Source organism: Mesocricetus auratus, unplaced genomic scaffold (assembly GCF_017639785.1).
Source record: "Mesocricetus auratus isolate SY011 unplaced genomic scaffold, BCM_Maur_2.0 Super-Scaffold_100003, whole genome shotgun sequence".
Lineage (NCBI taxonomy): Eukaryota > Metazoa > Chordata > Mammalia > Rodentia > Cricetidae > Mesocricetus > Mesocricetus auratus.
Genome location: NW_024429188.1, coordinates 47,263,468 through 47,277,610, shown reverse-complemented (window position 1 = coordinate 47,277,610; position 14,143 = coordinate 47,263,468). Strand labels below are relative to the sequence as shown.

The 14,143-nt window shown below is 46.4% G+C and overlaps 1 protein-coding gene across 6 annotated transcripts in view; it reads right to left on the bottom strand.

The window, feature by feature from the left end:
* Dlg3 (discs large MAGUK scaffold protein 3) overlaps positions 1-5,346 on the bottom strand; it is a 54,602-nt gene extending 49,256 nt beyond the window's left edge. For 2 of the 6 annotated variants that reach the window (XM_005081171.4, XM_005081172.4), the window contains exons 1-6: positions 4,601-5,335; positions 1,643-1,696; positions 1,338-1,388; positions 810-934; positions 446-615; positions 2-138 (exon numbers count right to left, since the gene is read on the bottom strand). In XM_005081171.4, the coding sequence (XP_005081228.1) occupies positions 2-138; positions 446-615; positions 810-934; positions 1,338-1,388; positions 1,643-1,696; positions 4,601-4,957 (894 nt within the window). In that variant the 5' untranslated portion in view covers positions 4,958-5,335. Of the gene's footprint in view, position 1; positions 139-445; positions 616-809; positions 935-1,337; positions 1,389-1,642; positions 1,697-4,600 lie in introns of all 6 variants that reach the window. The other 4 variants (XM_013121349.3, XM_005081173.4, XM_013121348.3 and 1 more) reach the window with 3 other exon arrangements.
* Positions 5,347-14,143: the final 8,797 nt, after the last annotated feature.

The window sequence follows — 14,143 nt, the reverse complement described above, 5'->3', positions numbered from 1 at the left end:
CCGCAAGCAGCCGGTCCCCAATCTGTAGGCGTCCATCTTTCTGAGCAGCTCCACCTTCAATGATCTTGGTGATGTAGATGCTGTTGTCTCCTGGGATATGCTGGTTGCCAATGCCCCCAGCAATGCTGAAGCCCAGGCCTAGACGGAAGCCAGCAGGAAGTGGGACAGAGCCAAAAGGAAAGGTTATCATGTATCATTCATTGCAAAGGCAATTCCCTCCCAGCTATCCCACTATCTCCTCCAAAAGCTCCCTTCCCACCAGGAATCCCAAACACCAGCCTGGCATCCCAAGGTCAGTAAGGGGTAAAACCTGAGGTCAAGAAAGAAGGCTATGAGCTGGGATTCATGCTAGGAGAAAAGCCGCTCCCTTCCATTCCTCCATGGGGCAGCCATGACCTAGTGCCTGCGGTGGGTTGCTAGAACATAGGAGCCAGGAGGGACACACCTTTCGGCCCTTTGAGCAGGTTGACCTCCATGATAGTCTCAGGTGGGGGTTGTCGCCGCCGCACCACCAACTGCACCACAGGGCCTGCCTCCTTGAGCGCCTCCACGGCCCGGCTGTGCACCACTTCCGACACGTCCACGTCATTCACTCGTAGCACACAGTCATTCACCCTGTGGAGAAAACCCAAGAGGCATGACACTATGTCGCCGTCCCTCTACCATGTGTCCAGTATCCTCCCTCTCTCCCTTCCTCCTTTCCCTCTCCTTCTCTGATCTAATGGAAGAGTCATCCTGCCAGGCTGACCCTTGTCCTCTCTCTCCATCCTGTCCCTTCCACCCACAGCCCTGCTTCCAGGCCATCTCACCCCAGCCTCCCATCCATGGCAGCTGCTCCACCAGGAATGATCTTGGTAATAAAGATGCCAGGGTCATCAGGGACATGAGGGTTGTCGATGCCACCTGCGATACTGAAGCCCAAGCCAGAGTTGCCCTGAGAAGGGAGTGGAAGGGCACAGTCATTTCATTCTGAGAGCACAAAGAAGGGTTCTTGGCACTCCATCTCCCTCTATATCCCAGAGTAGCTTCTCAGGTCCCATGGTAGGATGGGGCACATTCATCAGAAACTTAGCAGTTTCTCAGCCTATGTTGACCATTTTGGTGGGGAGGCCTCAGTAGACCAAACCCCCACTCCAATTCTCCAGGCCTCAGTCAGCAAGATCAATGAGTACTTGTGAGTTGATTGACAGATACAATGATATGGCTTCTGAGGGCCCTCTTTCCCCATACTCTCAATAAGGTTTCCCAGTGAGTCTTGAAATGCTGCTCAGGGCCCTCCCCTCTCCTGGATGCAATCCTTGCTTCCCATTTCCCACCCTCCTTACTGGAAGGCTTACCCGCTCCAGTACTATCTCCTCATACTTGAACATGCCATCACTGCCATTCACCTAAGGGAAGACAGAAGTACTTCCTTCAGTGTTTCCTGCCCTCCCAGCCATCTGCCCTCTGGTCAGTTTGCTTCCTTCCCCACTCCCACAAAGATCTCAAGCACACCACAGGGCATCTCTGGACCACAGATGGGGACAGGCTGAACCCAAGCGAGCACACCCTCCCCTTGCGTCCAACCTTAGAAGTCCAAACCCAGCTGCTTGTTTAGCCCAGATCAATTGTCTGAGACTGAGCCAATCAGTGGTGCACTCACCGATAGGCTGGGCTCCAGGGCCTCGGGATTCACTAGGAGGGGTGCAGGGCTGGCCTAAGGGGGATGGCAGAGATGGACCATGGTGGGCAAACCATACCACACCCAACATCAATAGGAAGTGCCCAGAAGCCTGGCCAGGGAACCTCTCTATTTCTGAACCAGAGTTCCCCTGACTTCAGGATCATATACTCCCATAGTGTCAGATATGGGAAACAACAAACACCATCTTATCCAATCACTTTCACATGACAGCTGGGGACACTAAGGCCCAGAGAGGTTGTAAGGTGTGCCTAAGGGCACACTGAGAGTTAGGGTGTAGAATATGTCCAGGTACTCTTTGGGTTATAGGATGCTTCAAGACCAGTGGTATTTTGGCTATTCATCCATTCTCCATGTTATTCCCATCAGGGTACCTTGGAAGCCCCATTTTTACACCTCCTTCAAAGGTTCTAGAAATACAAGTTCTCAAATGGATAGGAGTACAAATCCTAATCCATTTCTCCCAAGGGACTTTTGACTTGAACCCTTTGTGTGTTCCAGAAGAAAGGGTTAGGGTGGGAAATGGCCAGGAGTCTGAGGACAAAGCAGGGGTAGGACAGGACTGGAGTAGATAAAATTCCTCATGAAGAAGAACCTGATGACCCATAGACATTAGAAGCAGAATTTGTGATCTTTAACACACAGTAGCCATGGGAAGACAGGCAAGAGAATGGTTCAAAAGCATAGATGGTTTTCAGCAACACATAGATGTAGCCTTCCGGACAGGACATACTTGTGGCCATGTTTCAAATGGAAATCTGATTCTGCACAGACAAGTACACCTGCTTCTTCATTCCCACATTCATATTCAAGACTGAAGGAACACCCTTGTCTCTCTCCTCATGTGTCCCAGAACTGATCCAAATTTCTATGGCCATGTTGGACCTTTCTTAAGTTTTGGCCCCAGAAGAGAACAGCTGGAAAGCCAGACTCGTCTCAGATCCTGCTCTGTTTCCCACTTCTCACTTTTATCCTTTGCACTACTGGTTTCATGTTCTGTAGTCTTAAGGAGTCAGTGGTAGGATTCCAGCTGCAGCTCCACACTGGTCCCATGAAGAAAAACCTCTGGCTCTTCAGAGACCGCCCCCCCAAAAGACCCAACACAGATCACTGAAGTGCAACGCAATAGATACAGAGCAAAAGAAAACCCATGCAGCTCTTTCGTGCTCCTGGTGCACCATGTGTGCCCACATGTGACAAGACATGCCTCAAGCCCAGTTTGGGTGGAACCTGGAGGTCTCAGCTCCCAGTAGTCCACCCTCTAGTCCTGGTCCCACTCCCACTCAGAGACCTTGTCCATAGGGTCAGGAACCATCCAAAGATCAGTCCTGGTAAAGAAACGGTACCCAACGCGCCCAGCCCTGGAATTGGCAACTGTTTCCCACTGGGCAGGCCAAACATGAGCATGTGTTTGTAAGGGAGGGGCAAAGAAGAGGGGGACTCACTGGAGAGGGCAAGAAACCAAGGCTAGGGACACAGGAAGAGGTGTAGGCAGAGAGACCGACGGTACATAGGATTCCTGTCTCCAAGAAGCCCCCTCTTTTGCTTCTAGGTGAAAGCACATCCTATCCTCAGAGGACAGGGATGGTCAGAGTGATCACCAGCTTGGGGCAGTCAGCACCTGCCATTAATAGCAAAGCCTCCTCTCCCTTCACCCTGGGGGCTACAGAACTGAAGAACTAGACAGGCCCTCCGCCATGCATGCCAGAGACCTGGCTCTGCCGGCCCAGCCTCCATTTTGCTGCTTCTCCCACAGATGCTCCTTCCATTTTCTAAGCTGGCAGTTCAGGCTGGGAGTGGAAGCCGGAGTTGTGCCCAGCACCCAGGGGCTCCCAAGCTGTGCCAAATCAGAGCTGGGGAGCTAAGTTCTCCCACATCTGTGGGTACCTACAAGGGCCATGCCCCACTCGGGGCAGACCCTACGCTAGGGCAGTTACCCTTTGCCCGATTCCAGGCAATATGCCTGCTTTGGAGCAAGGAGGCTTGTTGAACACCCCGCACCCCCCTCCCCCCCCCCCCGCAGCACACACTTCAGAGCAGCTTGGACAAAAGAGTCTGTCCTTCTCAGAAGCTTCTCAGCCTTGCTTGGGACGTGTCTCGCCTCCTCCCCCTCCCCTCTTTTTCCTGTCAAGCGCATCTCACCAGGGACAACACACACACACACACACACACACACACACACTAACGCGCGCGTGCGCGGGCACACACACGTGTACACTCTTGAAACCACATGCTCACACACATATACATGGAGACACACGGGCAAACACAGCTACTCCTGCAGCTTCATCTCCAGAGCCATCCCCACATTCAGAGAGCCGTCCTCACACATCCATGTGCACGTTCTCACACAAAGGGACTGCGACGGAGAGGGACTCAAGGTATTGGGAGATGAAGCTCAGCCAGCCCTGCACATGGGTTCCGCTACATACATTTACACAAGCTCCATTGCTTTCTCCACACACCCCAACATACATACAAACACATATGTCCCCCCCTACGCAGAACACCATGCCCCCTCCTCCCCTCTTGTGGAGACACACACCACATACAACCCCCGCAGAACCTCCCGCCCCCTGCCAGACACAGAGACACTGCCAACCTCCCCCCTCGCCGCACTGAGACAAACCCGAATCCCCCACACTAGAAAATGTGCCCCTCCGCCATACCATCACCCCCTGATACAAACAGCTCCTCCCAATCCCCTTCAAATGGAGACCCTCTAAACAGGCACACACTGAAGCATATATTTGCAACAGTATCTCTTTGGTCTACGGCAGTGTTAAGGCTCAGGGTCCACAGACTTGGAGCCCCAGCAACCCCTACTGTACCCCAGACTTCCTAGACCCCAATCCCTAGTCCTTTTGGGCTGTCCCACCAGCCCCCACCCCCGCCACCCGCCCATCCGATGATCCTTACCTGCTCATACCAATCTCGGTTGGTACAGGTGCACTCAGGCCACCAGCTGGGGCCACTGCCGTTGAGTTTAGGGGTGCTCTTGCCGGGGACTGGCTTAGGGGGCACTGGCCCCACATCTCGGCCTGTGGGGATGAGCTTGGCCTTGGTGCGAGGGGTGGGGGTAGCCCCTGCCTGTGAAGGCAGGGTCTGCGAGCTGTAGCCTCCATAACTGGAGCTGGCCCCGTTGCCCCCACTTGGCCCATAGGGGTCTGGCACCTGCCAGTCCCCATAACCAGGAGGTTCAAGACGCCGCAGGGCGGCCAGGCGGGTCACCTCATAGCACTCAGGGCACTTACAGCAGTGCTGGTGCTTGTGCATGGCACTGCCCCCCGTGGCTCGGACCCCCCAGCCCACTCCAGTTTCCACGCCGCTGCCACCGCTGGGCTCCCGAGCACACTCGCACTGCTCAGACCAGGAAGGGGGGGGCACCCGTGGGGGCGCCCGGGCGGAGCGGGGCCTGGGGCCGGGCGGGCGTCCCGGGGCCTCTGCCCCCACGCTGCCCCGCACCCAAGGCTCCCCCTCCAGCACTGGCGGCTCCGTGTCGCCCGTTGTGGCTCCTGGGCCAAGGCCCAGCGGCAAAGAAGAAGCGGGAGCCCAGGCGAAGGCTAGGTGCGGCGAGAACCTCTTCTGCTCAGGTCCCCAGGATGGATCTGAGTGGAGTCAAGAGCATCTCTCCCTGGCTCCCTTCTCAATTGATTCCAGCCAATCAGCGCGCAGAGTCAGGCAGCGGCAGCGGCAGCAGCAGGAATGCTAAACAGCGGCTCCTTAAAGGAACAGAAGCAGAGGTGCCCCCCGGGATTAACCACAGCTCCCCCATTCTTTGGGGTACTAGCTACCCTTGCCTAGGTGGCTGAGATTGAGCCACTGAAGAGCTGAGGAGCCTGATCCCCTGTCCCCTTGTCGTCAATTTAAGGCTGTCTTCTGGCCACTCCACCCCGCCCCTCTTCCAAGAGGGAGTTGCAGTGAGATGCTCAATGGGTCCCTAAGCTTGCTCTAAGCTAGGGCCACCAGAAGTAAAGACAGCAACAGAACAGACCTGAGGGGCATCTGGGCAGGGTGTGAGAAGTGCTGCCTCCTGCAGGGGACCAAGGAAGAGGGCAGCGTCCGGGTGTGTTAAGTGTCCTATCAGGACCATTGTTCTGTCATCATCTAGGCCTTGAAATGGCTATCTCACAGTCGACCTTCTTACATCACTAGTGTGAGACTTAACCCCAGAACCGGCAATAGCAGAAAACTACTTATTCCTGCCTCGGACACTTCTGCCTCCACTCCATGCTTATGTTAAGGAAAGGAGGCTTGGAATATTAAGAGGAAAGGGCATCCAGAGTAGAAGGAAGTGCCAAGAAAATCTTGGAAGTAGAAAAACCAGCTCTGTAGGTCTGGAAAAGCACCTAGGAATACCTGTTGAAGTCTTAGATTCTCCTGGCTCACCCTGTAGGAAGATGGGAAAAGGATGGTGATACCACAGAATATTTTTCTGAGACAGAGTGATCATCCTACCTCAACTACCTGATTGGAGGTATTACAAGTGTCACCTGGCCTAACTTTTTGTTGCCGCCCTTGTTTTATCTTTAGCTGACAATGACTGAATCATTACCAAGTCTGAAGTGCAAACAAAAAGCCCAATCAAGGCAGTACTAAAGTTACCTGAATTCTACCAATAAAAGCTGGAAGTTAAGCAATGGTAACACAGTAGGTAGCATAGCTGAAAGATATAAGTCATTTGATTCAAGCCCATGCTTTTGATCACCTATATAACTGATATATTCTAAGTTTTCCTATAGATTTTAGGTCTCAGTTTAATTCAACAAACATTCATGGAGCACCAACCTTGTGGAAGGTTTCATGAGTGCTGTGAATAGAGACTCACATGGTCATGCCAAACACTGTTCTAGAATTTGGTGACAGAACAGTATGACCAAACAATATAGAACAAACAGAGCAAGTCTCTGTTCTTGAGAAGCTTACAGTCTACTGAGGGGATGCAGACAAACATAACCGCAAAAGGTAGTTAATCATATAGTCATGATGATTGGTCATGATTGTCATTTTGGCTGCAATTAGAATCACCTAGAAGATGCACATCTGAGCATATCTATGCAGGCATTTCTAGAGCAGATGTACCTTCAATGTGAGTAGCATCTTCCAGCGGTCACCAAGATATGAAGAGGTCTGAGTAAGATGCAGCAAGCATATATCTGCTTTCACTTCCTTTTCAAAAATTATTTCTAGACGTGTTTATTATTTTCTGTACACTAGTGTTTTACCTGCATGAATGTATGTGCACCATTTGCAGGCAGTGCTGGAAGAGGGCAGTAGAGGATTTCAGATCCCTTGAAACTAGAGTTAGAGATAGTTGTACACCACCATGTGGGTGCTGGGAATCAAACGTGTGTCCTCTGCTAGAACTACAAGTGCACTTAACCACTGAGCCATCTCTTCAGCCCCTCTTCACTTCGTTTTGATTGAGTGCATCTATCACTACTGTTGCCATGGTTGGCTGCCACAAGACTCCAGGTTCTCGGTCTTCCAAATGAATTTTAACACCAGTGAGTCTTCAAGGATACTCCAGGCTTTCAGCACTTAACTGGAACTGCTGAAACATGCAGTTTTTTGGAGTGAACACCTACCAGGTTCTGTGCCTTTCCAGTGTACAGACAGTCATTGTTGGGCTGCTAGTTTCCCTATCATGTAAGCCAATCCAATAAACTATCATTATAATATGCATACATTCTATTGGTTCTATTCCTCTACAGAAAGCTGTCTAATGTAGATTTTGATACCACAAGTAGTTCTAGGGAAAGACAGAAGAAAGCTTAATAGTTTCTGAACTAGTAGTCCAATTTGATTACATATATCTAAAGTTACTAAATATTCTCTTGATAGTATGGAGAGCACAGACTGGAAATCTATGATGAGAGCTATTTAAAGAAATATGTGAAATAAATGCATTGGACACTCCTGGTTCTCCACTTGTGAGAGGCAGAAAATTTAGTGAGTTTATGCATAACACTTTTGAGTATTTCTGGAAAACAGGGAATATAATGGTGTTGGCTGGTTGTTTTCAGTATCTCTGGATAAAGTAACAAAGGGAAAATATAAGCTTAGAGATACAGTTTACCAGGTCCTTGTGTGTATTAAAAATCTAAAGGCTCTAAGTGTGCCCTGAGACAGAATCCTGTCTCCAGCATCCATAGAGCTGAAGTTGCCAAAAACCAAACACAAGTCCTCATTATTAGTTTAGCTTACTTACAAGACACCTCAAAAGGTGTCTGCAGTTAGTAAAGACATTGACTGGAAAAGATTAGGATCCTATAACTTAAGTTGGAGATGTGTATGAGGACCCTAATGAGGCCAAAACATTGAACCCTCGGATACTAATGAGTTTCATTTTTTAAGATTTGATTTTATTATTTTAAATTGTATGTGAGTGTCTGTGCACAGATTTGAATTCGGTGTCTGTGCAGGTCAGAAGATGGTGTCAGATTCCCCGGTGTTGAAAGTGATTGTGAACCACTACATGTGGGTACTTGAAGTTGAACCCAAGTCATCTGGAAGAGCAGGAAGCAATCTTAACCATTGAGCCATTTCTCCAGCCCCAAATCTGTTGAGTTTATTTTGCCTGGAAAAAAAAACCACTCTCCCACCCTTAGTGATAGGTATATCTTCACCCTGTACCCTGAAGTATTGTCCTCTACATTCTTGTCTAAGAGAATTAATCCTGCATTATCTATAGAACTAGCAATTACTGTCTCTGAAGGAGATACCATGCACGATAAAGCTGACATCCTTCAGAACACCTCCTTCCTGCCCATCTTTAATCCTAGACCTATAACCAGACTCTTAGAAGTAAGGAACACATTATGATCCTGAGGAGATGCACTATGCTCCAAAAGAACTGCTTGAATTTTCTAGTTCATACAAACAGAGGTCTGGAGAATATATATGCTAATGGATTTTAAGGGTATAGCATAGTGGTGAACAGAAGATAAAATCATTCATGGCTGAATTTATTGATGTGAGCTGAGATTCTGGGTTTAATGTTTCCACTAGAGCAGCATCCACATGGAGCAGCTCACAACCTCGTGAAACTCCAGCCCCAGGGGATCCAACACCCTCTTCTGGCCTCTGCAGATGCTGCATTCACATCTGCACATATCCACCCAGCGATACACACACACATGCACATAATAGCTTATGTAATTGGTTGAATGAAGTGTGAGTCTAGAGATGGCCTACTGTGAGTGAGATAGACATGCCTGATGTCTTTTGGTTTAATGTTGATGAAGGGATTCAGAAGCTCTGGGTAACTGGGTATCTATCTACTCCTCTACCATAGGAGAGTCTAGATTACACGGCTTCCAATAATACTTATTTTCTAAGTTGAAGAATGCATAATTGGGTTTGGTAAACAACTTAGAAGTTGGCAGAATTCTCACACTGTTATCCTGACCTGCAGAGTGAAGATGACACATAAACCATTAGAGCTGTCTCTTCTCGGGAATGGCATTAACCAAAACCAATATTGCATCTCTGGAGGGATTGCAGGGATTAGTGCCCTCACTGAGGACTTGAAGGTGCAGGGTAATGTTCCTCACCACACCCCCCATTTACCTCTCCTACTTTGTGGTGCAAATATGAAGGGAATAACTATTTATTATCATAAGTTCAATCAAATGTTGACTTGAATTGCAGCTGGTGGGCTAGATTTGAGTCTTTGCTTGACCTAGATTAACACATCTCCTGCTCCCTAGTATGCAGCTATTGCTTTTGCAAATGCCTTTTCTCCATATCTGTCCCAAAGGACCCCCTAGAAGCAATTTGCTTTCAGCTGGAAAGGCCAGCAGAACACCTTCACTATCCTTTTAGGGGCAGTGTCAGAGAAACACAGCCAATACAACTAACAGCAGCCTAAGAACTTCCCTTCTCCCTTAGGGACCTCTATTCAGGTAAAGCCAAATTCTTGACTACACCACAGAAAATAATTTCAGAATGAACCAGTGTGAATTAAAATTAATAAGTTTATGAAGTGTTTTGCCAAAGGTTACATAGCATGAGGATGGTACACACCTCCAAGATATGAATACAGCCTTCTTTTTAATATAACAATTTTATTAATCCTATGAGAATTCTTTACAATGTATTGTTATAATATTCACCCTTACTCTTCCTTCTAACTCCTTCCACATCCATCTCCCACCTCCTCACCCCCTCCAACATGACCCTCTTTTTAAAAAATAATACAGTGAGTCTAGTCTATACACAATCATTAAAGAAGGCGTTGTCCATTAGTGAAAAGTTTCAATAATAACATGAAGTCAGGCATTCTACACTGAACCTTCATAAAATGTTATGATAATTTCCATCACATAGATAAAGAACTTGTGTGTCAGAGAAGTTCAAGGTCACACAACTGGTGACTGGATGATTCTGACTGAGCAACCACTATGTGTCAGGATCTAAGGATATTAAAAAATGACAATTTTTTTCTCTATCAATGGACTACTAGTCACTACCCCTCAAGATTGATCTAAAGATGTCATCTACTTTAGAAAACTTTTTTCACATCCTTCCTGTGCAAGTAAAATGAGTAACTTGCTTTCCTGTACCTTGCCTCAGAAATGGACTGTTTGTGGGCATTTGAGTGATGTGCTTCCATATTCCATTTTCTTTAACTGAGCACCATGGCAACAGAGCTTGTGTGCATCTACTTTTGGACATTTAGCAGACATCTCAAACTCAACAAATATGAATGGCTGATCTTAACAATGACCCCTCCTAAAGTTGTCATTGTTTTATTCAATAGTTATTTAAGGAACTGCAGAGATTGCTCTTTGTGAAGTACTTGTTGATCTTGCAGAGAACCCAGATTAGATTCCTAGTACCCATATCGGACAGCTCACAACTACCTGTAATTCCAGTTGCAAGAAGATCTGGTGACCTCTTCTGGTCTTTGCAGGTACCTGTATACCCATGGTACACATATATATACTCAGGCACACACAAATTTAATAAATAAATATTTTAAAGAAAGAGGAAAATTGGGGCTGGAGAGATGGCTCATAGGTTAAGAGCACTGCCTGCTCTTCCAGAGGTCCTGAGTTCAATTCCCAGTAACGACATGGTGGCTCACAACCATCTACAATTCAATCTGGTGTCCTCTTCTGGCATGTAGGCAGAACAGTGTATATGTAATAAATAAATAAATCTTTAAAAAAAAGAAAGAGGAAAAGTAAGGGACCCATGTAATTCAATTTAAAAAATAATAATTTCACCTTCCTAGTTTCTCTGGGGGTAAAATCCTTGGAACTGCACTTCATATCCAGTCTATCAGTAAGTCCCATCAGCTATCCCTTCAAAAGAAACCCAGACGTGCATCACTTCTTATCCTATCTAGTGCTATTACTCTAGTTCATGATGAAATTGCTTGTTCAACTGGATCACTTCAGTAGTTTCTTTCCTGATTAGTCTCAAAGCTTCCACCCTTGCCAAATGTGGTCGTCTATTTACAAAGAAATCAGACCCATCCTGATGAAGCCAAGTCATATTACATTAGTTCTCCCCACACAGGTATCCTGTGAGCCCTCATGTCTCTAAGAATAAAGTTCAAATCCTTGTACTGTTCTACCAGATTCTAAGCAATGTGATTGCCTCATTACATTTCCAATATTGTCTCCTGGTGTTCTACTCTCTCATTCTGTAGCAGTTACTTGGGCCTCCTTTCTGTTTCATCAACAAGCTGAGTGCACTCTTCACAATGACTATTGTCTTGGTATGTTTACTATTTGGTGTGACTCACTACTCACTTCCCTGAAGTCTGCTCAAGTGTCAATTTGTCTGCAAGGCTTACTGTCATCAACCTATTAGGTTGTTAAAAAAAGGAATTGAGGCTATAGACCATCAATTGTAAACCACTATCACTAGGGCTCAAATGCATCTTTAATATTCAAAACAGGAACCATTACAATCAACACATTTTTGCCAACAAGAAATCAGTGGGTTTATTCCTGCATCATAAAACTCCATGCTTCTAGATTACATGAATTCTTGGAAAGCATTTTCTTCATCTCTCTGATTATGAAGTATTTTCCATGCAAAAAAATTGAGATGCTTGAAGAAGTGGTAGTCAATTGAGAGGTCAGGAAATACATTAGATGAGGCAAAACTTCATAGCTCAATTTATCCAACTTAAAACTATTTCTCCTTTATTTTTATTCTGTATGTGGGCAGTTTCCCAGCATGCATGTCTCTTCACCATATGACAGGTATACCACCCACAGAGGCCTGAAGAGGGCATAAGATTTGCTGGCACTGGAGTCACAGAAGGTTGTAAGCTGTCGTGTGGATGCTGGGAATTGAACTTGGGTCCTCTGGAATAACAGCCAGTGCTCTTATCCACTGAATCATCTCTCCATGCCCTCATTCAACTTTTGAAGCATTGGTTATGTGATATGTGATAGGGTATTGTTGAGGAGCTTTGTGGGCCCCTTCTGTTGATCAATGCCAGCTGCAGGCACTGCAGTTTTCAGTGACTCATGGATTTGCTGAACATACTTAGATGTAATGGTTTTGCCACGATTTAGAAATTTGTGGCTCAGATCAACAGCAGACCGCCAAACAGTGACCACTTTGTGTGTGTGTGTGTGTGTGTGTGTGTGTAAGTTTCACTTCGAGAACTGCTTTGAAGTTTCTCAGTCCAGCCACTGAGCTGGATGCCCATGTCTTGTTGCACCTCACAATCTGATCTAGAAATGGTTCATTGTTGTTGCATGGAACAAGTGAGGATGATAGTTCAAAATAATGAATTTTTAAAAGGTCTTTCGTTGTCCCATGAGGCACCTACTTAATAAGCTTTTTCAGCTTTCCAGTTTGTGTCAAATACCAAATGCTTATTGAATGGAATAGACCCACTTTTCTCTATTCCTCACACCCAGTACGTTCTAAACTATGTGCATTATATATAAAGCAAACAAACATGTGACTCTTAAAAGAGAAAGGGGCAGATTTTCTTGAAACCTAAGTGACCTAATCTCATGGTGGGTTCCCTGGATTTTCTTGTTGCTTCATATATCCCAGACCGGGTGCTAAAGAAGCCAACCACTTAGAAATGCTACCACAAATAGATGACAGAGAAAGCCACAGTAATAAGCTGTTCATCAATAATAACCACTGCAATGCCTTCCTGCTCGCCACAATCCACTAGGAAGGAACTCAGCTTCCTGGTGAGGACCAAGGGTTCTCCTAGTTCTTCCCTGCCACTGGTCCTTTTAGCTTTTTGTTCTAGTCCATCACCATTCCTTTGTCCCAGAAGCACTGTCTACCAAGGATCCTCCAGTCACCACCCTCTACTGAGATTCAGATGAGAGCATCATTCAAACCTCATCAGAGCATCTTCTTCTTGCAGTAGATGGGAATTAGAACAGAGACTCACAACTGGACAATGTGCAGAGTGAGAGACTTTGAAGCACTCAGTCCTAAATGAGAGTCTTCATCAAACCCTCCTCTCAAGGTTCAGGAGTCTATGTGGAAGGTAAAAAGATTCTAAGAGTCAGAAGTGGAAGATGGAACAGCATCTTGCAGGTACAACAGGACCAATACACATATGAACTCAAAGACCTGAATAGGTTCAAACCACACAAAATCCCAGAACTGAGAAGGAGGAATGAACACAAAGTCCCACCACTCACCAAGAAGCAATTTGCAAATGATATCTGCTGGGAAAGAGAAAATCAGTTTTCTCTAATGGAGTGTCACTGGGTATACAAACCACACTCCAGGGCAGGCTCCATGCCCAGGAATAGTTGGCCAACATAAAATAGACTCCTTGTTTTTCTGTGTGCTTGTTGTTTGTTTTGGTATTTTTGTCTTATTGGGTTCTTATTTTTTAGTTACTTAGTTTTATATTTTAGAAAAGAGAGTGGGAGGGAGATAAAGACTATGAAGTTGGGTGGGTAAAGAGGTAGGAAGAGACCATGATAAAAATATATTGTATGAAAAGTATTTTTAATATTTTTTAATTTTTAAGTTAAAAGTAAATTTAAAAAAGGATAACCACTGCAAGCATCTCTGCCATCTACTTTCTTTTCTTTTCTTTCTTCTTCTTTTTTTTTGGAGGGGTGGGGTTTGAGACAGGATTTCTCTGTAACTTTGGAGTCTGTCCTAGAACTCACTCTGTAGACCAGACTGGCCTTGAACTCATGGAGATCCACCTGCCTCTGCCTCTTGAGTGCTGGGGATTAAAGGCATGTGCCACCAACGCTCGGCTACCTTTTCCTTTCTTACTTGAGATCAACAAGGTGAATGGACAGAATTCTATCCAGGCAGTGACTCTCCTCCAATGGTGTTGCTGTCAGAGGAAGCCCATCAAAAACACGGTCTAAATAAAATCCAGAATATCCTGACAAAATGATCCACAGGCTGGTCTCGAACTCGCAGAGATCCATCTGCCTCTGCCTCCTGAGTGCTGGGATTAAAGGCATGTGCCACCAGCAACACCCGGCTCTT